The following is a 26,895-nucleotide window of genomic DNA, read 5'->3' as shown; positions in this document are numbered from 1 at the left end:
CCCTCCGCCTGTCTGATCCAGTTCAAAGCAGCTGATCTCTTCATTACCAAGCGGATCCGTCTGCATCGTTTGCGAAGAGTAACCATAAGAACGCGGCTTCTGTCTGTTAATTAACCCGGCAATTTTGTTGCGATTAATTCCGACCATGCCTCGAGCGTTCACCCGTTCCTTTGCCTGTGGAACACACTGTTCGTCTGAAACCTTCGTTTAATCATTACCGTGTACGCCCACGAATCACCCGAACTAGCGCAGTACGCGCACTAAAACAGACATTCACTGAGGCTCGACTGCGTCGAAATCGATCACAGTGTACCTGTTTTAGCGATCAAATAAAATTGGATATCTATTAGATGGTCGGTCGTCGTTCATTACGATGAACGATTATGGATCGTTATCAAATGAGTGGACGTAATGACACGTATTAATCTTGCGGGATTAGCGATCTCGAGTGTATTCACGTGTGTCTACAACTTTTACAGATAGAAACTTTTAATTTTACTTTCGACTTCCAATCTCAAGCGCTAGACTTATTTGGAGTAGATAAGTATAGGAATTTTTCAACTGTTCAAATTCACCCGATATCTCGGGAACTACAGAGTAAAAAGAGGCGGGCAAAAGTGTTCTTTTAGGATACATAATTCATAGGGATAAAAACGGTCGAGGTTCCCAGAGATTTGTGTTTGTACATCCGTTCTTGAATAATCTCCACGGTTCCATTTCGTGACAGGTTAAAACGACTTTTAAAACTTCCTTTTTCGAGATCATCATCCGTATACGGTTACGCAACGAAATCTTATCTAAGGATTATTTGTATCGTAACGGAACTTCAATTTGTAGTAGATATTTTATCAAGTCATTCGGATTAGACGTAATGCAGATCGCAATCAGATAATCTCGACACTTTTTCTCCAATACAGCCGCATTTACACGGAATCTAGCCAGAATATCACGACATTAGGATTCCAGTATCGTTTCCCACTGAAACACAATCTTCCACTGGTTCATCGACTATCGTTCAGCTGCTTACGAAACCCGACAAGGTTCTGCAGTCTCAAGAACAACCTCCGCATTTCGTGTCCCTGACCGTGTGAAGACAAAAATATGCAGTTAGCGTAAGCCGATTGTCAGCCATGTCCAAACAATTTCGAACAGTGCTTGTCCTGTATCATGGATTATACAAACGGTGTGATAGTCGCGAAGGAATATGTCAGAGGCATGGTGCATAGTAATCGACACAATTTATTTACAATACAAAAACGTTTCGGATGTATACATACGTAAATATAGTCCTAGCCGAATCATTTAACCTGGTAGACTGGGACACGTTGGATGCTTTTGACAGGTTAAGAACCCATGCGTTCCTCGAGGCCTGGTGGCCAAATAACGGCCAAATGCCGTATCTAATCCTTAATAAACGTGCACTTATCTAATAAAGCTTTTAAACGATACATAATGTAACACGATGCAATGCAAGAACACTCGTAGTAGTAACTTATACGTAAACGCAATAAATCAAACCGTCCCACATACGAAACTCTTCAACATCGAATGATTGCCGCCTCGATCTTACACCTCCCTTACATCTACGCGATCGATAATATATTACATAGAAACGATTACAATTTCGCGAGTCGACGAGCGATCCACTTGGAAAAACGAAATTCATCGTACTGTATCAACTATCGATATCGCTACGTTAGGGAAGTTCATTTCTGCGCCCGCGCGTTGACTTTCGATCTTCTGCCGAAAGCTTTCCACTTGAAACGCGCCTAAGGTCATACCACAATGGATATCCCTTACTTCTCGTTCGATGACTGACAGAAACGTTTCTTTGCCCACCATATGGCAGCCAGGGCTGCTGCCAAAAATCCGATGCCCGCTACTATTCCCATGGAAATCGCCCTGTTCCTACGGTATGCTGGAACTTCGAGACTGACGCGCTCGCTTGTGGCCACGTCGTCCGACATCGACATTGCGGCAACCTCGAACGTATAATAGCTCTCCTCTTCTAAGGTTTTAACTGCAACGATTGTTCGAAATATTAAATATAACGCGACAAATTGAAAGTGCTGTTTAATAAACGAAGGTCAACAATTACCTAGGTAGTAAGTGTCGGTCGTTTCTGCTCTTCCGTATAGTTGCTCGGATGGGCCTCGGAACCACCTAACCGCGTATAGTCTCACTTGCTCTTTCCCGTAGGCAGGGGGTTCCCAGGTGACTAAATAGCCCTGCACGGTGGCCTGTACTCTGACGTTGATCGGCGGACCCATTCGGTCGTCTTTTAAATAAAGAATGTTTCGATAAGATCGCAAAGTGTTGAAAGGTAAAAAGCGTAGACTTAAGTATGCCTACCTGGTGGACTACGATATTCTGATGCCGAGTTCTCGTCTATCGAACCTGAAATTTATTTGTCTGATATCAATCTGTACGTCTCGCGTACAATCGCGTATCGCATTGTATGGAATGGTACGTACTTGGCTGTGTGAAAATACGCAACGTTTTACTAAACATCCCGTCTCCGTGTTTGTCCTGGCTAAGCACCATGAATTCATACTCGCGTCCGGGATTTAGATTGTTGACGGTGGCCTCGGTGATTTTCCTAGACACGATCTTCATCGTTCTCCATTCCGTGGTATCTGTTGGTCTATACCTGTTAGCGAGAATAAGTAGTTGTGTAACGTTATAAACGATATCACATCGATACTTTGAAAGTTTTACTTACCAAACTGAATACTCCATCTTGGGCCTCACGTACCCTGGCACCCAAGTCAGCGTGACCGCGTTATTGCTGCTGTTGGCACTTAGATTGTACGGTGCTCTCGGAGGAACGTTCAATACCATCAATTCCGTGTCCGCAACAACGGTTGCAGCTTCGTTGCTAGCCGCGCATTGATACAGTCCTCTGTCCTGTTCTTGAATCCTATCGATCGTCAAATTGCCACCTATCACGATGGTTCTGTTTCCCGGTGGTACTGGCGAACCATCCTGTTGCAGAAGTCGAGATTAATTGAGAAGGAAGATGAAAGGCCATCGATGAAACGTACCTTGTACCAAACGATCGACGGTCGATGGGATTGATCTCCATCCCTAGCGTCGCAAGGTATCTCCAAATTCTCTCCCAATTTCCTTATGTACAAGTGTTGTGGGGTCACTGTAAACACCGGCGGCCTTTGCACCACCTATCAAACGACATTTCCGAATTAGGAGCGAGAATTATCAAGGGCGAGCCGTTTGAGCCGGCAATTGTGTCCCTCTAAAAGTTGACAATTGGAAAATAAAGGAACGATTAACACTGGTCTGCCAACGATCAATGGTCTCAATGATGACATTGCCTTGTTCTCTTTTCTTCTATGCCGCTTTCGGGGTCAACGATTTTCAGACCGGCCTCGTGAAAAGCTTTGCGTTTCATTCAATTGCAATTATGTTGCAATTGTACATATGTAACGAAAAAAGAAAAGGAAATACTCGCCACGGTGATCGAGGGGCTGGGCCCGTCGGTGCCCAGTTCGTTGTACGGTGTACAAGTGTAACTTCCGGAATGAGTTTCGTCCACTTTGCTGAAGTACAGAGAACCGTTTCTCCTGTAGAAGACGCCCTGAACGTTGTAAGGATCGAAAAGAAATCCATCCTTCTCCCAACGCAGGTTCGTTAGGTGTGGATTTGCCCTAAAATGACAGTCCAAAAGGGCTGGTTTTCCATACGGGAGATAGACTTCCCGGGGAGCGTATATAACCTTCGCCTTGTCTGAAACGTCAAACGATACTTCGTTAACGGAGCACAGGTCAGAGTCACGGGTCCCATAATAAAGCAGGGAATGTCGAACAAAATTCTGGTGCGAGCCACGCTCGTTACACTTTCGCCCGCAGAGATCTTGATTACCGCGCAGTTATCGTCGGTTGTTCTCGTCGGTAATTCCCATTATTCCGCTCATGTTATTATTTCATTTCCTGGGCGAAAGTGTGCGATCATGGCCTCGTGCGGTATTCCACCCTCTGATATCGCTACGTGTGCAATTGCACGCGCATTTGTGTCGCTCGATTCTATAGATCTCGAGGTCTAATTCGTTGGCACAGAAGGGATCGTCTGAGAATACTTGCATTGTACGTTGAGGAAGGCCGAGGCGCTCTGCTGGTCTCCAGTTTCACCGGTCACCATGCAGGTGTACTCCCCAAGGTCACCCATGGCAGGCGCGTTGATGGTCAGCGTTCCATTCTCGGCGATGGACGCTCTCCTTCTAAGATCCTATTATAAATCGGTCGAAAATCAACTGCGGACACCCTGTGTTACACCACGATCGACAAAAAATGTTACCTCAATTGCTGTAATTTCCACGCCCTCGCGGAACCAGTTTACGACCGACTTCTCTCCTTTGGCGACGCAATCGAAACTAACGGACTCACCCTCCATTACTGTCTTGTTGACAGGCGGGACCGCCAGCAAAGTCTCGCCTGGAACAGACGTCGGAAACGGCGACGCACCTGGGTTGAACGATTTAACGAGTCTGCCCAGTTTCAGGTTAGTAAGCATCAGCGGGATTACATCGTTTCGTTTGGTTTTAGTCTGCCAGCAATAGGCGGGATTAATCCTTTGAATCGGTTAATTCGCTTTAATCGCAGTGATTGCAACGTGTTAATCGATCTAGTGCACATTCGTAATGGTTAATCGGCGCGCTTGCCACCGTGAATCGTGTGCACAATAACGTAAGTGTTATTTCGATTCGGTGCGTGACAGAGGCATTATGTTCTTTCAGTGGCGAACCGCGGAAACCCTTTCTCGCTACGCTACCGTTTTCCGTTCCTTTATTTTCTGTTTCTTTTTCTGTTTTCTTTTTTTTCTAGGAAAGGGCGCGCCACTGCGTGCAAAACTACGTATCCGCGTATGATCTATCGAGGGCCACTTAATTTAGCGATTGGTTCTACTGCGATCAACTGCGCTGCGAATGCGCACGATGACTCAATTCCTTATTAACGTTTAACAGAACTCTAGCGGTAAAAAGCAGAATTCCGTCGGAGTTAACGAGTGAATCATCTTGCGCTACGAAGCGGGATGAGTTGAAACGAAACTTCGTATATTCCGTCGCCCGATACTTGGGCTGAAATAATTTTTTTTGGAATCCGAACGAGGCTTAAAAAACTAGAATGACGTATGAAAAGTGAAATTAGGTGTAAACGTTTACTTCCTCGTTGCCGGAAATCCAGGACGGTTTCACGGTCACGAGCCTCTGCTTCGTCCAGCGCGGCATTAGCGTTGGTTGTCCAGCGTGACCCAATTTAGTGCTCAGGGTTAGTCAGTCGGCGTTTAACTGCGTTAATTCCCTTCACCACTTGGTGTTATCGAATTAGCCGATTAACGGATGCAAGAAAGTGCGCGACCTTACCATCTATGGCGAGGTGGAACCACGTTCCATTGTTCCTGGAGTTAGGCGTTCTGTTCGGGAAGATCACCCGACACTCGTACCATCCTTGATCGCTCTCACGAATATTCGTGAGATTAATGCTGCCCTGTCCATATCCGCGGTTCACGGCATCTTCTAAAAGATGAACGCGACCCTCGTAGCCCAGTCCCACAGACGGATATCCGTTGTACCATGAAAAGATGGTTCGACCCTGGAACGATCACAGATTGCTCGGTATTAAAATTCTCTTCCGGTATCAGAGGATGATTCGTATCGACGATGCGTCCCTAACAGCTTCCTCCTCTATCGCCATGTACGCGACCAATAGTCACGGTTCTCCGTACGATTGTTCATCGTCGGTGTGAACAATTTCTCTTCTTGCGTGTAGTCGCTAACGGACGAAACGTAACAACGCTGCAGACGTGACTTAAACCTAATTTATCGATCTATTTTGACTTCCGACGTGCGATTACGTTTGCGAGGCCAGCCAGTAGACAATCAATTTCATAACCGTGGCTCGATCGCGTTAACGTTAGAAGGAATGGAAAAGAAGTGCAACACGAGACGTCGGAAGTCGCGTTACGAAATCTGAGATTTACGTGATCCTTGAAAGAAGAAACGGTCGGCGGCTCGTAAAAATGAAAAACGCTGGAACTTAGGGAACGCTGGCGGTCAAAACGAGGCTGGTGAAAAGGCCGCTAATCGTCCCTAATCGTCTGACAATGCGTTAGCAGTGACCCACTGGTTGGACCCCTCGTGTCGCGGACTCGCCGTGACTAAATATAATGCAACCTTACGTCCCGTACTCCAATTACTACGTTCGACAGACAGAGAGGGACCGAACACCTGTTTTGCATACGCATCGACGCAGGGACCAATCAGGTTAAGTTCCACTTGATTTCATGCGGTAGCCATGTGCGACGCTCAATCTGTTTCCGGCGTGCGGCTGCACGCGTTTCCAATGGAACATCCGCGAAAGAACGACGCCTCTTCGCCGTTAACAGGAAATCAACACGATCAATCGATGTCGCTTTAAGGATTTCGTTTAGCTCGCTTCATTCGTATTTTACGTTAGGTAACAGTCAACCGACACGATTTCTCGTGAAATTTTGGAAATTTGCTATTTAGATCTATGACGACGAGAGTTAACGAAGAGGTCGGACATGTATAAACAGAAAAACAAACGCCTATGACTCTGGCATTCTTGTTACAGAATGGAAGTTAAGAAAGTTTGTCGATCGAGAGGATTTACACACGATGGAAAGATTGCAACACAAAATTGTGCAACCGCAACCGCATTAACATCATATCCGCAGAATATTGCGCGATGCCTCGAAATAGAGACTCGGAGTCTCGAAAAACTATATCGGGCTTCCCACACGGATCGAATACATTTCTTGAAGAAACCGAATCACCTACTCGACCTTGAGCCAACACTTTTCTACGTGGTTGAACGTAAGCGCAGACTGTTCTCTGGTAGACGTAATCTCAATTAGACGGATGTAAATCTCGTTTCTTCTACTTTGCAGCGAGTTAGAATCACCGGATCAGGCCTCAGTGACGAAGCATAAATTAATCTCCATGTTTCTATTATTTTGATTAAATTACACGAAGACCAGGAGTTATTATAACGGGAGTATAAGTTATCTCCTTGAGATGAGCTATCAATTTCCTTGGAGGATCAAGAACGATACCGAGCGATACCAGTATCGATGCATTTGGACGAGTCGAAGTTTCATCTTCCCCTGATAACCACAAACCACGTAACCGATAAACAAGTCGAGATTTTCGCATCTTGAGAGGAATAATATTGTTTATCGAAGTTGAGCAATATCGTTTCTGTCCTTGTTGTTCGTATCTCATACGGTGAGATGAAACCTACTAGATGAAATCGACGATACTTTGAAATCAATGTTGTCGCACTTACGTCACGATTCCATTGAAGAATGTAGGGAATCGGAGTCTCGTGTGGAAAGTCCAAATCGCAATTAAACACCTCGTACTCTCCAACTCCTGCGTTCAGATAATTCGGCTCGTTCTCTTCCTCCAGTATCAAGCCGAATGCTGAAAATAATAGAGACGCGAATCAGCAAATGATAAGCGAGTGAACAATCGGCGCGGTTGGCGAGAATATCGCGTGATAAATAACAATATAGGATCAAGTCAATTTTCGCAAATTGGTTAATTTTCTGGTGTATTACGCGCGACCGTCAAGTGAGTCCCAATTAAATCGACGCAAAGTTCGATATCAACGAGCCTCGAATGTTGAGAAGAAAAAGATTCCCGTTGGGACGTGCAACTCACCTTGGTAGCAGAGGAAGATGGCCAGCAGCTGGTGAATGCCAATCGCTCTGGACATTTTCTTCGGTTATCCAAGATCGCTGTTACGATGAATTCTCACCGTTTTCGTAGCTGTCTTCCGGCGATAGTACGCGGACGTAATGTCAGAAGCAAGTTACACCTCGCGCCCGACGATGACGTCGTACGAAACACAGCAGCAAAATACATCTGTCATCACTGACACTCATTAAACATCGACCACCACCTGCGACGGTTAAATGACACGCGACACTTTCGCGATCGAACTTCTGGTTCGATCAACGTCAGCACATCCACCGCCTCCCTTCTACTTCTCTCTTCCTACTCTTTGCCTTATCCTTGAGATGTTCAGCACTTTGTTTTTCTACCAAACATCCGTACTTCTCGATCCGTCGATCGAGTCACTCGAAATCGAGCCTCTAGCGTTTTTATCCCGACGCGTTCTCCGTACGATCTGGTTGCAGCGGTTTTAATGTTGACGTCTTTTATTGAAAGCCACGAGATCGAGTGGTACCGAGAGATCGATGCGGCCTGCCGAGCTGATCCACCGTGGAACGTTCGCTCACCGAATGCTTCGGTGGTTGTGGTGATAACCAAGTAATCGCTCCGCCTCGCTCAATCCAAGCGGATACGACGCCGAACAGAAGCGGTAACGAGCTGTGCAATTGGGAAGGGGTAATGCTACTAGCGTCCAGAGGAGGGAGATCCGCGGGGTACCAGACGATTCTACGTTCGCGGTTTCTAGTTGTACGGGCTTCTCTAGCGCCGCGCCGTTCCTATTAACCGGCACACCCACCACGCGAACGGGGGGCGCGCCAGAAAAATGATTAATCCGTTCCGTGGGAGAAGCCGAGAGTCAGGTGCAATCGGTGGATGATTTTATGGGAACAAGGGATGGCCTCGTATCATCGTCTCTCATCTACGCACATTATCTATCTATCGTTTGTTATCTAGGATCCTTTAAATTTTGCACCCAGTTATTTCTCTCTTATCATACTCTGTAGTCTGTACTCGCGAAGTACGCTCTGTTCTTTCATCGCCTGGCGGGAAAGTTTGTCCATTCAATGTGGGACGAATCCCGTTCTTTCAGTGCCACACTTTCTCATCTGAAGCTGGATCGAGTGTAGTTAAGAGGCCCAAACGGAGATTAAAGGTTCGTCAAACCTGATCTTGCATAGAAATGAACGGCCATTTATAGAGACATTCGATTCAGCCTGCGAATGGTTCTAAATTTAGGAACGCTTTGACGTTTCGTAGGAACGTAGTTGCGTTAAGAGAATGTAAGTAGCAGAAGGTTAGCGCGATAGGTGTAGCTGGTTGTCGCAGAGATCTCTTTTATTTATCCGCCTACATAGCGTAATTACGTCTCGCGGTGCTCTCGTAACGAAGACGCCGACTTCCGGCAACGGATATTTACTATTGCGTTACGTTCGTCGAGTTCACGGGTCTGTTTTTCGGCGTAAAATTCATCATCTCCGGCAGTAATTTTCTCGCTCGATTAAAGCCATTGGCTTGGTAATCGGTGCGTCTCTGGTTTCCACCGATTATGGGACCTTTGTCTTTGCTTTATTGTTTTCCGCTGCGGACTAGATTTACCGATTAAATTCGCTACAAGGGCGGATCGAGCGATAATTTCGCAAAGAGAGACGACGCGATCGAAGGAATGGGAAAACAAAGAAAGCTAATAATTGGAACGAGGATGTTCCTGTGAGAGATGGGTCGAATCGAATCTCGATCGAGTCATTGCAGCGATACGACGACGACAACGACGACGAAGCTGTACACCGGCACAGCCGCGCGCCATTTGCGTGGGTGACCTCAGATTACGTCACATCCGTCCCTTGCCGCATTAGTAGACTGCCCACAGCCTTGTCACGCTGTTGAGATAATGGATCCATTCGCATGGATCACGATCCAGGATTGGACGTGCCCGGGACACTGGAAATAAATGCGTCCATAATGATACGGACCGTATTATTTCATCGACGAGCCATAGAAGGGAGCAACTTGTTCCTGGTCCACCTGCCATGCGACCAATGAATCTTCGGAAATCGAAAATGGGAGTTGCACATCGACCGTCTCGCGTTTAGGTCACTTCGCAGCTAAACTGTCTCCGCCGCATGACCGTCTCACGGCATAATCATGGAGTATTTAATTCTTTTTCTTCGAATAGACCATCGAAAAGCCTCGTGAACGCATTTAGCCGATGTAGACGCGTCGAGTTGGAATGTTATCGCAACGAAGCGCTCCAGTTTTTCGCCCGCTACGTTATCGAGGGAAATCATGGAAATTACAGTAATTCCCGGTAATCAGTACCGTAGACGCGTTGCGCAAATGTTCCTTCTGCGCGCGTTTAATGGCCGGTCATACGCGCGGTCTTCATAAATTACAGACAAAGACCGAGATTTCGCGTTTCTTCGCTCAGCCTACAAAAATACGTACCTACAGCATTCTCGGTTGAACGATTGGACGTTGCCCTCGTTACGCCGAATTGGCAATGATCTTATTGCCTTGGCCAGTGGTTCCGTTTCATCAGTTTCCTGGAAATCCTTCGATCGTCCAAGAAAACGGAGCGACGCGGTAATTTGGTCGACAACGATTCAATTGCGTTTTGAGACGAGCGATAGCGATCGTTCGACGTGATCGATTTGACGGACCTCTCGAAGTATTTCGCGACGACACGCGGCCGCCGCGATGGTCGTTGCGCTTTTTTAGCAATGAAAGTATCACGAGAGGCAGATTTCTAAAATAACGTTTGTATTTATTAAATTTGAACGTTATAAACTATGGTATATTGCATATATTATATTATATACGATACTAACGTAATATATTATATTAATACACGATAATATAATATATTATACACTATCGATATAAGTATAGTATTCCGTTTTAAAAAGCCGGGCAACGTGTTAGTACGTGTATGACGGGATGGGAGCTAGTATCCCCGTTCCGTTTCGGTTCCTACAAACGTATCAATAAATCGAACTTTACTCGATAGACCTCGTGCAGACGAGTGCATCGTATAGTTTCTATATGCATTTATTTGTGTACGCGTTTAGAGTTGCAATCGGATCGGTGCGCTCATACGTATCGCGCATACTTCTAGAAGGGATTGGAGTGAACGTAGAGATATCCCACAATACAGACTCTCTTCTTTTTTCCTTTCAAATGTCGCTTTATTTTTCACTTTTATTTGATAATAAATTGTCTACAATTTGTCCTAGGTTAGTACGTCTTGGAGTTCTCGTGGGGGAGGTTCGCGAGAAAGCATAGGTCAATCAATAAAACGGTGGAAAATGGAGGTGAAAGCGAGCACTCGCGAAGGTGACTAACGAAAACGCGCCTCTCGTTCGTTTCTATTCGTTCTCATTTCTCTCCTTTTCTTTTATTTATTTCTTTCATTTTGTTGCTCGGTTGGAAGTCGCGCGTGCAACAAGAAAACGGACGATATATATAAGCGAACGTAGCGAAGACAGACGATACAGAAGAACGTTACGATAAGAAGATTATATTCGATGCACGCGCGCGGATGCATATCCGGCGATTGAAGAATGCTGCCACGAACGGAAATCAAAGGGTGACTTTTTGTAAAACGAAAAAAAAAAAAAAAAAAAACAGCGGGTATGGTTGAACGAACGGTTGGACGTTGCCCTAGAAATCGTCGGTGTGCTCGATGCCGATAGACTTTGAACTCTCGAAAACTCTCGTCGTACCTGGAACTGCGACGATCGTTTATTTTGAAAAACGGATCGCTTGCTACCGGCGCAGCGTCGCTAGGACGCCGTCCCTTCTACGTTCGTCTCTTTCTTCCTCTCTCTTGATCATTAAATTTTGTTCACGATTCGTTGCGGTTTTTATCGATCGAAGGAAAACTCGCGTCGATTATTCGAAAGAATGCGGAATACCGTGATGGAAATGAGAAGATCGTAATACCGGTGAAAAATAGTACCCGAGAGCCATTGTATAATAGTAGCGCGACGCTGACGCTGTAAACTCTAAACGTACGCGATCGTAGAGACCTCGAGTCTCTTTGGCCATTTTGCTAGCCTGCCATCTACGCGCGCGATTCGACGGCTCGACTTTCCGAAATATTTTACGATTTTACGTTATCGCAACGCAGAGAAACATAGTACGTAGTATGAAAGTAAATATACGCGATCGTTTCGAACGTAGTTGCTAACCGATCGATCCAATCTCGCGCGATCTCTAGCTCGACCGCGACGAATATCTTTCTGTTAGCTGCTGCACGTGATGGATTCGCAAACGTTCTGCTCCGAGGGATGAAAATTTCACTCGCGAATCTGAAAAATACGCTATGCCAGATGGCTTTCAGGTACGTAAAGAGCGAATACCTAAATTAATTTCATTCACATCCGGCGGTAAGTTCATACTCGCTCGAACTCTAAATAAATAACGCGACTAAGATAAATCGCAAACGAAAAGAAAGCCATGACGATGACTCGAGGTAGACGGAGAGCAAGAAATGGAAATACGTAGATATGAGAAGTAGAAAAGTGAAAGGAGATAGGGAAGTAGAAAGATGAATACGATGAAGATGCAGAAGAGGAAGAAGATGAGGACAGCGGTTCTTTTTTCAGGAACAAAAAGAACAAACGCAAAACGAAGCTATCGATAATGAATGTTGATGACGAACGTTACACGAACGAATTCACGATTCAACCATATTATTCATTTAACACGCGATCGCGCCAAACCATTAATCCTTTCTCCCGTTCTATGTCGTATCCTTTGTCTCGTTCTCTATATACATGCACACGTACATATATATTCCTTGCTAAATCTCAGACTCTTTTAGACGATATTCGTGGCATTGCCACCTATTGTTGCCGCACAGTTACACTGAAATTTTAGCGGCGGCACCTCCGTTCGTCGAAGGCACCCCGTCTCGTTCTCTCGTCTTTTCGATTTATCGCGATCGTCGACACTCTGCTCGTATTCTTGAGATCGTTGTATCTAACTATGATATATCTACACGTTACTTATATGTCTATATCGATTGGTTGGTTTTTCTCTTCCTTCGCTCGCCGTATTTTCTCTTTGCTCGACCGTTTAAACAGGCAAAGGGTCACACGGGTAAAGGAAGATCGGTTAAAACGTCGACCCACGGTCCGATCCTCTCCCTGTGCCTAGACATTTGCTCTTTCGGCTTTCTACGCGGTACCACGTCATCTCGTCGAGTTCGACTCTTCGATCTGCGAAAGGAACAACGGATGATTTAAATCGATCATGGCCGTTCGACGTACAAAAAGATTACCGATTGATTGCTCGGTTCCTTTCGTTCGGCTGAGAGTGCGTCCTCGTTATCGATCACCGGCACCGCGTCCACAGTGCGCCACTCTTTGCTACCAGGGAACCATACGGCTTGATCGGGACACGCCTCTAACATCCGATTTTATTATGATACAACAGCAACGATAGTTCAAAAATCGCGGCGTGGCCCGATCATGCATGTCCCTCGAGTTTCTCCTCGCTGTCGCTTCGATCCCGAGTAATAGTAATTAATTTAACGAATTAATCGTCGCTGCGTTCGTCGTTCTCGTTGATTAATACGCTACACGCTACGTCGTTTACGATGTACAATATCAATTAATTATCAAATTATTAATTCAATCATTAGAATTACTTTAGAATATTGGTACTCTTTAGCGTCACCTCCGTTCTTTCTTTGTTTCCATCTTATACGCTTCTCTTGTTCGCTTATTCCGCACTCTTTCTTTCCTTCTCTTTCTCACGCACGCTCATACACTCAAACAGATACACTCTTCTCTTCTATCCCGCACTCTATCGCATAATGTAGCACTCATCTCACGCCGCACTCATTCAGTTACATCTTAACGGAGATTATACAGAGCGTCCTGCCTCGACAGCGTCCGCGTCGTCGTTTGCACTTGTCGGCTATACGGCTTTTCGTCGAAGTATAGTTGAATCGTGAGTAGAGCCCTTGCTATTATATTTATATAATATAAGTATTTATAACACGCACGTATAAATAAATGTTTTGTACTATAAAAAAAAGTAAAATGCTGAGACGTCGAGGGGAAATTGCGCGGCGCCGCGGCCCGAGAGTATTCGATTGCTCCGCAGTCGCAGCTGCTGCTTTGCTCTGTGTTCGCACGTAGTGTGCAGTTGAACGGAAAGTAATCAAGAAAATTTAACAAGAGAGGAGGTAGAAACCAAAGAAGAGGAAACAGAAGTTAGAAGCGGCTTTCGATTAAATCGAAATAACACGTTATAATTATCGTGTAAAGTATCGCGGGTGAATACGTTAACATCTTTCTCATTCGTTTAGGTCGCGTTCTACTCGATCGAAGTTAGCCCGTATTTGCATCCTCGAACACTCTGTGGGCCGTCCACGAGCTTCGTCCTCGACTCGAGATGATTTAATACAATGCGTTTGGTGAGAATTAGGTGGGTCTCGAAGAACGCTTTTCGTGTGTGCACGTGTGTCGCGTGTCTGTTATCATTCGTACAACACTCGCTCGTTCGTCATTTGCTCGTCCTTTCTCTCTTCGTGTACGCGCACGCGTGTTGTGTGTGTGTGTGTATGTGTGTTTGCACGTGCACGCGTGTATGTGCGAATGTGTCGCCAGTGTGTCTTGTACTGTCGATAAGAGTGTGTACGCGTGTGTAATTCTTTTGTCTCTAATGCACGGATCACGGCATCCAACGGTGATGCTTCCACGCGAGTGCACGATTTGCGATCTCCTTTCGTATGTATATTGGTTTGTCAGTCACAGGAGCTCTTGCCGCGAACGCATTCCCGTTGGAAGGAACGGACAGAGGGGAAATAGTCGTCGGTCCCATCGTCGTCGTTCGCTGGCAGTTCGTGAAGGAATAGCCTTCGCATGGCAAAAGTTCGTGCCGAAAGTCTCGACCCGAGCAAAATGGGCTCGCGACGAGGGTGGGCGAGAGAAAAAGGCGGCGAGCAGTTCTCGATGTTTCGGAATGCGTGCACGCGCGTGTTCGCAAACTCCGTGGCCGTCAGACCGCGGCTAGATTCAAAGAACGTTACTTATTCTCGTTTACTTTACTTAAGAAAAATTATTGTGCCGATAATATGTTGGGTCGCTAGCGAAACCCTAAACAGGCAGTGCAGTACGAGTGAGTCCTTAAGCAATTTCCAGGCAAGCTTCGGCCTAATATCACTTTTCGAGTCCATTGCTCATCGATATAATTAACTTTTTAATTTATTTTTTTTCTTAGATTTTCGTGTGTGTGTGTGTGTTTGTTTGTGTGTGTGTGTGTGTGTGTGTTTGTGTATGTATGTATGTATGTATACGTGTGTGGTAATTCTTCGATTATCTTACTTGTGTGTTTTCTTATCTTTTTTTTTTTAGTTGCATCGCATTCGCTTTCATTTTTTTTGCTTCATTTTTTTTTGTTTTTCTTTAATTATTACTTACAGTGTACGATTAAAGTTACTCTTACGTGTCGTTTTAAAAGATATACGGAGCACGGTGTAGTTTCTTTGGAGTATCATGCCGTCTCTCGTCTTATCGGTATTTCTCTTCCCCTGAAATCCGATTTCACGTTCCGTGCCAATCGTTTCGCTTAATTCCTCGGGCGGGAACATTTAGTTATCGGTTCGAACGGAATCGGTTCTCTACCGAGTTGTTCTCGGCCGAACGTCCTCCGGCTTCTTCCTCGCACTTCCATTCGCTAAGAAACTCATCCGCCTGATTTTCTCTTTACTCGATAATATTAGTAACGCTAAAAATCGCGGTCGTCCGAATTGGACGTAGGCGTCGTTAGTACACGCGGGATATGACCAATAACGATCGTCGAACTCGAATCGTCCCCGCCTGCTCGAACCGTCTTTCGTCTTCCGTCGCTGGATCCTCTGGAACGTCGTCGATCCTCCTTGTGACATTCCTTGACTGTCGGACGAGAGAAGGGGGGTACGAGAACTCGTCTCGCATGTCGCGTTTCTCCTTAAATCAGCAACGATCGGACTCGGACGATGTGTAACTTCTTAACGTACAGTTCTACTACGTTAGTTGTTCGCATTGGTGAAATTTATGTATCCTGAGCTGACGCTTGTAACAGCCTTTTTTTTTTGTAGAGATGGTTGCCCAGCTGGTAGAATTGACTTGAAGTTGCCTACATTTGAATCGCGTACGATGATCCTCGTTGTGCTTTAACAGTTGGTCTCCGATGATAATCACGGCGACGTCCGCTTGGAATCGCGTTTGCATAACTTTCGTCACAGCCGGGATTTGCTGGGATTCGTCCGCTTCATCGCTCTCCCGCGGCCTTCGAGACTGTTCTCCCGTTCTTTTCTCTTCCGATGTTCTCGAGATGTCTTGATTTGCGAATTTGCTTCGTTCGCAGAGCGTTCCGTCTCTCGTTACGCGTTCTTCTCGTTTCCGATTGACCACAAAAGAGACGAAGAAGCAACGAATCGGAGCAGATATCCGATGATGGAACTATATGGAAATCCAACGAATGCAGCTTAGTTACTAGTGAACAGTGCCGTCAACAGGCGCTTTCGAGATGCGCGCTCTGTCTTCTCCTCGCTTGCCGCTGTCGAAACTGATGGAACTCGGCCTTCATCGCTTGCACTCTAGCCTCGATGTTGTCCCTGCTATACCTCGGCGTCTGATGATGAATCGTATGCACCTGGTGAATGTGTGGCACGTGAATAGTGTGAATCTGATGCACCGGTGGCCTCTCTTCCCTGGTCGGGGTGGAGGCGGATGTAGGGGTCGGCGTACACGAGACAGGATCGAACTCGTAATGTCCATCGACGCTGCCAGCGTCCACGGCATTTTGGATGTGCGTGTGCTCGACTTTCGCTTGATCCTGAAGCTCCAACCATCGGCCAACCAGGGGTGGCGGCGGTGGTCTGTAAGGCGGTGGTCTCCACTCAGCCACTGTACTACCGCTCCTCGAGCTCTGATTCTGTTGCGAGGTGTTTTTACTGCCGAAGCCCGAACTGCTAGACCTACTCTCCGGCGATGTCTCCAAGTCTGGGGACGCGGCCAGCTCCGGGGCAGACCTCGCGTGTCTCGCGTGTCGAGGAGGCAGCCTCGCTCTCGATCTACCAGCAGATTGAGGCGGCGAAGAGGTCGCCAACGGTTGAACGGGTACGAACCTCCTAGACTCGGCGTGGATCGCCTTCAACGAGGGAAGCTCCTGGCTGTATCGCTGGTGCACGCTACGAAGCTGAAGATAATCGGGCGGCGTCGGAAAGGAACGTTCTCCTGATGATGGTTGCCTGACAGAACTGAGATCGCTGAAGTATAAAGGCGTCCAGGGGACTTGCGGCCCGCTCGGTGAACTGGCCAAGAACCTGGGTGACGAGATCGTGCAGATTGCTGGCGCTATTCTAGCTAACGAGTTCACCGTTCCGTGATGATGAATAGACGGCGGTAACCCTCCGATGGAGACGCCGCTACCATCGGACCTGAGGCTGAGTTGACTGGTGCCGACGAGCGGTCGCCGCCAGGAAGATTTGAGTCGCTGCTTCGGCAGGAATCCACCGTCGTCGCTGCTCGAAGCGTCCAGGATGCTGTTGTTCGCCGAGCTGAGGACCGAGTCTGCTACCACGAAGCGGCCGTCGGCCGCGCGTGAGATTTTACCCAGCGGTCGGCCGCGGCACGAGTCCGGTGTATCCGGGTTCAGAATCTCCCGCAGGAGATTTAGACCTGGTACTCGGCTTTTTCTAGGTCTACGGGTAGGACAGAACGAGCGTTAGAGAGTTCGCAATGGTGGCCGTTAACTATGGCGACGCGATCAACCCCGTCGAAGGAATTCGACGAATCGAGACGAAATTTCGATCGTTTCGTTTAGAAAAAAAGGAACGCTCTTTTAGTCTGGACAAGCTCGACTCGGTTCTATCCTTGACAAATAAGAAGCATTGCGGGCGCAAGAGTATTCTTTGTCGGATATTGAAACAGTTTGAAAATCGATCGACTTCCTTCGACGATGTTAAGCGATCGTCATACACAGCGATAAACGTGCAACAACGACGTAAAAAATACGCAACGTTAACACGAACAAAAAGGAAAGTAGGAGCTAGGAAAACAAAACAACGTAAAGGCAGACGTACAAGTTAAACGTACAAGATAATTATTGAGAATTAATTACGTATACGTATAATAACGAATAATGGATGCAGGCGGGGAAGGCATGCGCATGCGCATTCCGGTGCACGAGTGGTCGGGCGTGATGTGGATCGTGGGCAGGTGGGCGTTGCCAGTGAGTGGATCTTTCTTTTTTTCTTTTCTTTTTCAATATTTTTTTTTAGATTTCATTGCCCAATTTTTTTTTAGTGATAGCAATCGTGGATTTAGGTGCTCCGAAACTCGTCACCTTTTCTCCTCCTTCGGGTCCGGCAGCAAGGAAAGATGGGGGAGAGAGAATGTTGTAACACAACGATTACATTCACAAAAAACAATATCATGGCGATAATGATAAGAAATATAACTCTAAATAATCGAACGTTACTTCTAGGCGGTGATATTAGGGAGCAAATAGATAACGCGTTTTCCTGTCGGGATCGCGTCTCACGTTCTTCCAAAACTCGTTGCGTTTCGTCGTGCGTTCACAACGGAATAGACACAAAGAAGGCGAAACAAAATCGTAAATCACACACGATAAATAGGTGTCGGATGACTGCGTCCGCGAAAAGAAGAGAACGGAAAATAGAAGGAATACTCGGGGTAACACGGAAAATTATCAAGTAAAGAGAATGTACAACAGATCATTGCGCAACGATACAAATATATAAAACGGATCGATGGTAGAGGAAGAGGGGATTTAAGCATAATCAGACAATAATGTTCATCGATCGTAGGGGAAAGAGCAAAGTTTCGTACAATGACGAATAATCGTGTAAAAACGATCAACAATGAATAATACAATGAAAAATCGTGTCTAAATGCAGTTGAGGGTAGAGCCGCAGTGAAAGCGGCTTACCTATGTTTCTTTGCTTATGTCCGTGTGTGATCGAGTGTGATCGCGTCTTTTTACGGCTCGTCTAAAATCGATAGACTGGAAACAACAAAAGAATACAAGAAGTTTCGGTTAAAATTTCGATCGATGGGAAGCACCCTGATTACTATCGCAGCGGTTCCATTGCATTTCTTTTGTCTTTGTTACTTTTGCATCTCTTTTTATCGTCATGCTCGGTGAAGCGTGACATGCTACGTGAGTGGAAAGAGTTGAAAAAGCAAACGGGCGGACCCCGCGAAGGCTCCCGTTTGCTCAAGTTATTTCGTGTAATCGAGATCGTAACGTGAAGAGGAGAGAGAGAGAGAGAGAGAGAGAAGGGGTTAAAGGTGAGAGTAAATGCCGCGAACCGAATCCGGCGAATAGAGGGAGGTCGTCGTTGCGTTTCGTTCGCCGCACCGAAACCGTACCCGAAATGCCCGGATGTTAACCGGGGTCGGTCCGCGACACTTTTAAAAAATGAAGCAAGCTATCGATCGAATCTTTAATAAGAATTATCTCAGTTCGGTGCATCTACGAATACAGAGATGTTGCGCGAAATCCATGATGTTTCAATATATACGAGCAAAAAAGTAGTCACAGCGATCTCGATGGTTTCGGGGTCCGTTTCGATACGCATTGTTACGTCGCGATTACATACAATCGTCATTTAACCGGTTAATCTTGCTAAACCATCGACTCGCTCGTATCTTAATTATCGTCTATCGATTGAGCGAGTGGCACAATGAGAGACGACAGACAAAAATCAAGTGAACAAGTCGGGTGAACGTGAGTGATCGTGAGTCAAGTGAGCAAAGTAGATGACAGAATGGAGTGAATAAACGTATCAGTGAGAAAGAAGGACAGCGACAGTTATGAGTGAAGTATCATTGCGACTGGCAGTTAAGAAAAAAAAAAAAAAAAAATGAAAGGTGAACGAACAAGTTGATCTATGATGTACGGTGATCACTGTAGAGGCGAGATCGAGAATGAACATCGATAAATGCAAAAGTCGACGTACATGATATGTCGAAAGAATTTTAATCTACGTAAAATGACAAGGACTAGCTTCGTTTGCCAACCTCAATCAATTGCGAAAAAGAAGCTATGTGTCTTGATTAAGTAGCACGTTATGTTTAAGCGATTATTCATCGTTTTCAGCTACTAGAATCTACCGTCTTTCTCGTCTCGTATCTATGTACTCCCTAAGTCCGCCGAACGAAGGTATTTAGGGTACTGACTGGATGTTACTAGTGTGACTCCTAGCTGTATTGCCTGTATTGCTGATCTCATCTACAGTCATGACAATCATCCTAAGTAGTAGATAGTAGTAGATGGTAGTAGTGGTAGATTAGTAGGTCCTAGCAGGTAACATTGCAGAGCTGTAGTCTCGCATAGTAGGTAGTAGTAGTAGTAGCAGTAGTAGTAGCGGTAATAGTACAGTAGGTAGGTTGTAATAGTAGTAGTAGTAGTAGTGATAGTACTGGTAACGGACAAGTCCCAGCGGCAAGTGGCGTTTGCTCGCTCGATCGATCAACGACGAACCACGAGTATCGATCGAATCGTTTGACCGATCGACGTATCGTTTGGCAATTAGGTGTTTCAGATACACACAAACACATACATGTATGTCGTCGGCGAGTTCTTATTTTCGTGGTCTCGGGAGCAACCGTTGTCTCGGGTACGTAGTAGTAGTAGTTGAGCGATGGTAGTAGCCGTATTATAGTAGTAGCAGTAGTAGTAGCAGTAGTAGTAGCAGTAGTAGTAGCAGTAGTAGTAGTAGCAGTAGTAGTAGCAGTAGTAGTAGTAGCAGTAGTAGTAGTAGTAGTAGTAGTAGTAGTAGTAGTAGTAGAAGTAGTAGTAACAGTAGCAGTAGTAGTAGTAGTAGTAGTAGTAGTAGTACTACTAGAAGTAGTAGTAGCACAATAGTAACAGTAGCGGTAGCAGTTGCAGTAGTAGTACTAGTAGAAGTAGTAGTAACAGTGGCAGTAGTAACAGTAGCAGTAGCAGTAGTAGTAGTAGTAGTAGTAATGGTAGTAGTAGTTGTAGTAGTGATAGTAGTAATAGTAATAGTAGTAGTAGTAGCAGTACTAGTAGTAGTAGTAGTAATAGTAGTAGTAGTAGTAGTAGCAGTATTAGTAGTAGCAGTGGTAGTACTTGGTTTATTTTCAGTGTGGCTAGCGGAGGTTAGGCTTACTGTTCCGCCTCTCTATGATAAACACGCTCTCGTAATCTCGATTATCGAGGTGGAGTGCGTGATGGTCACGATCACGGTTCGGGGGGGCCTGCTCGTGGACCGGCTCCGAGGTGGCAGTGGCGGGGGTGGTTACTTGCGTAGGAAGTGGTGGTTGATGAAGAGGTTGTGGTGGTGGTGGTGGTAGTTGCGGATTCAACGGGCTGCAACGGGTCAGCGTCGAGACTGACTCGCCGCACGCGTTTAGATTTGTCGACCTATGGAAAACACAGAGAGAGAGGAGGACAAGAGACGCCCACGTTTTCATTCATAGCTCTTCTTCATATTCTTTTCCTTTCTTTCTTTCTTTCTTTCTTTTGCTCTCTTTTCTCTTTCATCGTGTGCCTTTCTAGCCGCGTTTCCTCGTTATACATCTTTCGTTCTATCGCGATTGCCGTTCGTACGAGAAACGAGAGAAAGAGGGAAAGAAAGCGATTAATTCCAAACCCGCTGGAGATGTCTTTGTGCCGAAGTTACACTCGTTCTACTTTTTTCTCTCACATCCGTCGCATCATATGACGCGACACAGCTTCGATTATCGACAGATTTTATCAAAGACTACTCCGAGCTCTTTCTCTCCGTAACCCTCTCGATCTCCGGCAAAATTTCTCTAGCTCGCGTGTTGGCTCTCTTCTGATCCTTGCTCTGATCGTGATCCTCGAACGTCGATCGTCGAGGTTCTATCAGCTCCGTATTCGTACCTCGTATACGTGCTTTCTCCATCGATTTCGATAATTTATCGCCCGCAACTACTTTGATCTCCGATTGTACACGCTAACACAACCAACGATATTCGAAAGGTATACACATCTACGGCTACGAATACGGAGCTGGAAACGATAATCTTGGCAGTGGCTGAACCGTCCAGCCCGTTCTGGATATACGTGTAGGTATAATCGTGCATTATTTGCTCGCTTCGTGAAAACCCCCGGGAGAAGCGCGGTAGATACGTTCGTGTTTGCACGAGGGAGACTCAGTCGCGCGCGTGTAAATCGAGAAAAGGGCTTATCACGAGACCGACCAGCGAATAGACTAAAAGTTGTCCGAGAAGTATTCGTCGAATCCATTTTTCGCTACGATGAAGTCTCCATCGGTCGATTCGATTACCGTGACATACAGTAGAAGCGCGTAGATAATGCCAATGAATTAGCATTGCCGCGAGGAGAGTAATCGCGGATAGTTTCGTGATATTTTATCACGTCAGATTACATCGACTATTCGAATCAATGTTAATGCCGCGGCTGATCGCGTACATGAATTTAAGATTACTCGCGTAAACATCGAAAAGGCATTAATTAGATGAATACAAAAAATGGTACTTTGCCTAATCGCGAGCACGCTACGTTTTTGCGATCGTTGGAAAAGATGCTCTCGCGATAAGCCCACAAGTAATTCGAATGGAACGATTGATCGTGCCAGCGATTCAGAAAAAACAGTCGTAAAATAAGCCATGAACGAGGAAAAGGTGAGGGGAAGATCGACGTGAATGAAAATGAAGGAAACGCAGGTGAATGATTTATCCGCAAAAATTTCTAAGAGTCAACGGAGGTGAACGAACGAAAAATAGAGGGGGAGGGGTTGGGAGTTGGAGTTGGGTCTGGTGGTGAATCGTGGGGAAGGAAGAAAAAAAAAAAAAAAAGAAAACGGACGTCGAACGACAAACGAAATGGCTCGTCGCGGGAAATAAAGGCGACATACGATCCAGAATAGGCATCACTGCAGTCGTATTGTGGACTTTTGGATGCCACGATGGAAATCATAATAGTCGGCTGAGTACCCGTTACTACACGTGCAGTCCGCTTGGCGTGATTTCAAAGCTGAACACCTTATCATTGGTTATCGAGGCCGATTTTCATACGTACGTACGGTTCGTCGGGAAATGCGATGACGTCGGCGAACGTGCTCTTTCGCGATCGTACGTTTCCGTGCGATCATTTTCTCTCTCGAGAACTATTCTCTCTGGTGTCGTTCATTGAACGACCCGCTCTCTGTTTTGCTTCTGTGCTTGTTTCGTGGCAACAGAAGCTGCACGCTGACGCGACGGAAGGCGAGCGCGAGGCTCGAGCGAACAGCGTCCGATCCGATCCCGGATCGACTCCTCTCTTTCCTTTTCTTTTTCTTTTATCGGCACGTGTTCCGAGATACCACATCGAGGGAGAAGAAAAAAAATTGGCCAGTCTTTCGGGTGGCGAAAAGTTGGATTGACCGAGGTGCGTATCGATCGCGGTCAGAAAAGGGAAAATTCGGATAGGATCTTTATTCTCGTGTCTCGCGTTTCGGTCGCGTGCCGTGCCCTAACTTCTCCCCCCTATTCGAGGATGAAACTATAAAATAAGGAGGGAAGGATCTGGACCATGTCCGTATTACCCAACACGAGTCGAATATGTAACTTGACGAAATCGAGTTATTTCGGTGGAAAACCGAGATCGAAACAATTCGGATCCAGGGACCAGGTCGAATGCAAAAGCATCGTTCGATTGTTCGCTCGTGCCCAAAGACCGCAATGCACACGCAAAGGCGGACGCCAATATACATATGTAGGTGCGTTGATCGTTTCTCCAACCTCGTCCAAAATACCTCTGCTGCTGCGGTTTAGTCTGCCGGTTTTTCATCGCCATGCGATGCATCTAACAAAAGTACGCGGCTCGCGTTCTATTATGTATTGCGCAAGATCAAAAGAGGGTTTTCATTTATTCCATCCTCGACATTACTTTCCTTTGTATTATATTCTCGTGTATTTTACGTTTGTTTGTCTCATTATTTCTTTATTTTGCAACGACAAGTGGATGTGACTGCTGTTTTCGTAAAAGTGGATCGAGACGGCGAAAGGAGAGAACGAGAAGATTCTCTCCTACGTCTCTCTCCCGACTTACAAGTTACTCAGAGATATGTTATTAAAGAGAGTTTCATTCGTTCGTGCAATAATGCTTACTTGCCTTCCACACGTCACTCGTGTATCATAAAAGATGGTCATCGAAACTCTATCGTTTGAATTTTAAACGCAAACAAGATTGTCACACGAACGACACGTCTATCATGTAAAGATATATATATATATATTTTTTTTTTGATATATATATATGTTTGTGTGTATATATGTATATATATACATGTAAATATATATACATATATATACACATATATGTTTATCCGTGATAATAAAAATGTATATGCATAATATCAGGTATATAGCTCGAATATTTTGTTTGCTATTAATTACTCGTGAGAGGTTTCTTAAATGCTTGCGGTGCTTCGGTCGCCTAATGCTCGTAAGAAGGGGTGGAGTGGACTTAATTGCTAGCTCTGGCTAAACCTAAGTGATGGATGTATATATCTCTTCAAGGTCGTAGCTGCACCGGCTTCACGGTCCTCCCTTTGTTCGGGCAGGGCGTACCTTTCGTTTTCACAATTATCCAAGCGTTCTGTTGATCACGGAACGACGCTGAAACGAACCGTACACTCGAGTGCAGATACGATCTCTTCAGTCTACGTCCTCGATTCGTAATTAATCTTCGGGGGAACCCCCATCGGGGGATCGAAAATTTAGATAAAGTCGGAACCTGTGGGGAAAACAGAACTTTCGGAGACAGACACTCACTTTTTCAAAGGCACTGTTCCCTGGGGCCCTTGCCCTGCGCCGTTCCTGGCGTCGGTAACCCGGCAGGCCACCATACTATACGCTGAAAGCAGTTCTACAATGTTACAAGATTATGTTAAATGAGTAAGTGTTCAGGGTTCACAGGTGCTTGCCCAGCCCTGCGTTACCAGGCCGTTCTCGTCTCCTTTTCGAGTTAAAGGGAAAACCACGAATCCCAAGCGAATGTCAAAGAATAAATTGCTAGGAAGAAGACGAGACGACCTCGAGCCCAGGTGCAGGTAAGACTCGAAGGAATAAGTCAAATGACCGATTAACTCGCTCTTCGCGACCCAGCCCTACCTTTCTCCTGTTTTCGTCTTTTCCGTTTATTGCAAATCTTCACCGCGCATATGCTGAGGATGATCGCAACGATGAAGAAAAGTATACCGCCAACGACGCCCGCGGTGATCGCCTTGTGCTTCACTCGAGCCGGCACCGGGAATTTCACCTGCTCGCTGGCGCCGTAATTGGTCGCCGAGTTGGCGAACACTTGGAAATAATAGGTTCTACCACCGACCAGATTCTTCACTGTACTCGCAGTCAGAATTGTCGTGATACAAGAAAACATAAAAAAAAAAAATTCGTTTAACCATCGTTGTTGTTTATTTGAGACAAAGTGAAAGAAGAACGTACCCAAATAGCTGGTTTCTTCGGGTCGTATCTGTCCCTTGTTGAGCGTTTTCCAGGGTCCGTCCGTCTTATATTTGATGGTGTAGTATTGAATGAGATGATTACGTTCCACAGGGGCTTCCCAGGATATCAGGAAACCGTTACTGACCTCCGTCACCGTGAGATTTTTGGGAGGACCTGGCTTTGGTCCTGACGATTTATATGGAATTAGTAGGGTCGACAGACAAAGAAACATTTTACATAAAGAATAAAGTGGGATATGTCCGGTGTTATACTCGACGACCATACTGTATGCGTAATTCCCTTCTCAAGGATTTCCATCGGGCGTTTATTCGCATTCCAGCGCGTAACTCTATGGTTACGGGGGAAACAGCGACGGAATTGAGATTACAGCCGCTAATAAGGCTAACGAATGAATGCCGGAAGTAATTAGGTCGTAACATTATATACATATGTAAGTAGTGACGAAAGCAGATGAGCTCACGCGTCTCCGATTCCTTCGAGACGTTACATCAACATCGTCTGTCCCGCGACATTGTAATGCATTAACGTTACCGTTTGTCAAGATTTATTTGTCGTCGTCTCGATGTTTAGTCGAGAGGAATTTAAAAAAAGACAAGCAAAAAAAACAAGTAAATTTGATAAAGGGAGAGACTAATAAAAAAAAAAAAAAAAAAACGCGCCAGTACGTAGTTCTGCGTTGCCGATGAAATTCCCTGGCAATATTCGTAATTATTTGCATCCGTTAAACAGTATCACGGCACAATGCGATAAATTTTCAGGATGGAAAAATATACGTGACTGAAGCGGCCGATATTTCTGCGATCGTTTCTGCGGTATTTACAATGTACCTATTTGTTAACTTCATTTCCGCGGTCGTGCACACTGCGCCGAATAAATTGTCGACCACACAGCCGGCAACGTGTGCATTAGAAAATGTGCAAACGGAAAACAGACGCACACAAGGACGCGTGCCCGCACCTACCCACACCTTGCTTCACCCCCTTTAACCGTGCAGGCACAAAAATATAAATGGGTTCTCGATGGAGGCGCCGCGCTGTGGCGTCCGGGAATACCGTGAATAACTGGAACGCGGTTATTGTATTCGCGAAAAGCTTTTTACCAATGTAACGGCCACGAGTGGCTGCAATTAATTCGCGCCGGTCGAATGAAAATTTCTCCCCGCAAAGGCGACCCTTGCGTTTTTGTTCGACCGTACTCGTTTCGATCGTCGCACCGTGCGCGCTCGATGCGACCGAGTTCCACTCGAAACCAAACTCTCCGCTTCTCGATACCAGCCGCCAACCCTTCACCCCTCCTTTCCCTTTCCTTTAGTACGTCCGTTTCTATTGAATTCGAGCACATTATCTCGTCGAATAATTTGGGGGAAAAAGTTCGTTTGTCGGATAGCGAGCGAAGCACGCGAAACAACGACGAGAATCGAGTCTCCGTCGACTGAAAGACGAAAAAATTCAGTGGGCCGAAACAGGACCGTGTTTCTCTCCGAAAATAAACGTAATTCCGGCCGCGAGACGAAATCAGGCCGGACGACGAAAACGACCCAACAAAAAGCTAACAAACAGACAGAACAATCGAAACGAGAACCAACTTGGTGGTCGACCGCGTGTCCCCTGTTAACGAGATTACGCGTTTCTCGACGCTTTCGGTCTTTATTGACTTTTTACGTTGCTCGCGCGCTGTCGACAAAACTTACGCCAAGCC

The 26,895-nt window shown here is 45.9% G+C and overlaps 2 protein-coding genes across 25 annotated transcripts in view; both read right to left on the bottom strand.

Moving 5' to 3' along the window:
• Positions 1-1,219: 1,219 nt before the first annotated feature.
• bdl (borderless) lies at positions 1,220-8,346 on the bottom strand. Of its 2 annotated transcripts, none has more exons than XM_069117647.1 (12): positions 7,700-8,346; positions 7,323-7,459; positions 5,378-5,606; positions 4,312-4,478; positions 4,098-4,242; positions 3,470-3,744; positions 3,045-3,179; positions 2,723-2,985; positions 2,475-2,650; positions 2,353-2,397; positions 2,099-2,278; positions 1,220-2,020 (listed from the first exon to the last, which is right to left on the bottom strand). In XM_069117647.1, the coding sequence occupies exons 1-12, from the start codon at positions 7,752-7,754 to the stop codon at positions 1,797-1,799; spliced, it is 2,031 nt and encodes a 676-aa protein (XP_068973748.1). In that variant the 5' UTR covers positions 7,755-8,346; the 3' UTR covers positions 1,220-1,796. The 2 variants fall into 2 exon arrangements, with proteins under 2 accessions (XP_068973748.1, XP_068973749.1); XM_069117648.1 differs by having other exon boundaries at positions 4,312-4,448; positions 7,700-8,345.
• Positions 8,347-11,315: 2,969 nt separating this feature from the next.
• LOC138181818 (protein turtle) overlaps positions 11,316-26,895 on the bottom strand; it is a 156,890-nt gene continuing 141,310 nt past the window's right edge. For 14 of the 23 annotated variants that reach the window (XM_069117087.1, XM_069117081.1, XM_069117095.1 and 11 more), the window contains 4 exons: positions 25,177-25,362; positions 24,844-25,071; positions 24,505-24,598; positions 11,316-17,411 (listed from right to left, as the gene is read on the bottom strand). In XM_069117087.1, the coding sequence (XP_068973188.1) occupies positions 16,217-17,411; positions 24,505-24,598; positions 24,844-25,071; positions 25,177-25,362 (1,703 nt within the window). In that variant the 3' untranslated portion in view covers positions 11,316-16,216. Of the gene's footprint in view, positions 17,412-17,952; positions 20,035-20,830; positions 21,125-24,504; positions 24,599-24,843; positions 25,072-25,176; positions 25,363-26,895 lie in introns of those variants that run through there. The other 9 variants (XM_069117090.1, XM_069117103.1, XR_011173610.1 and 6 more) reach the window with 8 other exon arrangements.

Source organism: Bombus flavifrons, chromosome 7, assembly GCF_040668555.2.
Source record: "Bombus flavifrons isolate JBK064 chromosome 7, iyBomFlav1_principal, whole genome shotgun sequence".
Classification (NCBI taxonomy): Eukaryota; Metazoa; Arthropoda; class Insecta; order Hymenoptera; family Apidae; genus Bombus; species Bombus flavifrons.
This window is presented reverse-complemented; position numbering and strand designations above follow the sequence as displayed.

Bases quoted from the DNA above. Each gene is read 5' to 3' on its own strand.
- bdl (XM_069117647.1), bottom strand. From the start codon at position 7,754: ATGTCCAGAGCGATTGGCATTCACCAGCTGCTGGCCATCTTCCTCTGC. The intron at 5,607-7,322 runs GTAAGTGCGACA...TGATCGTTCCAG, and splicing joins TTCTTCAATGGAATCGTGAC to GGTCGAACCATCTTTTCATG. The intron at 3,745-4,097 runs GCAAGTATTCTC...TTGACGTTTCAG, and splicing joins GGCCTTCCTCAACGTACAAT to ACAAGGCGAAGGTTATATAC.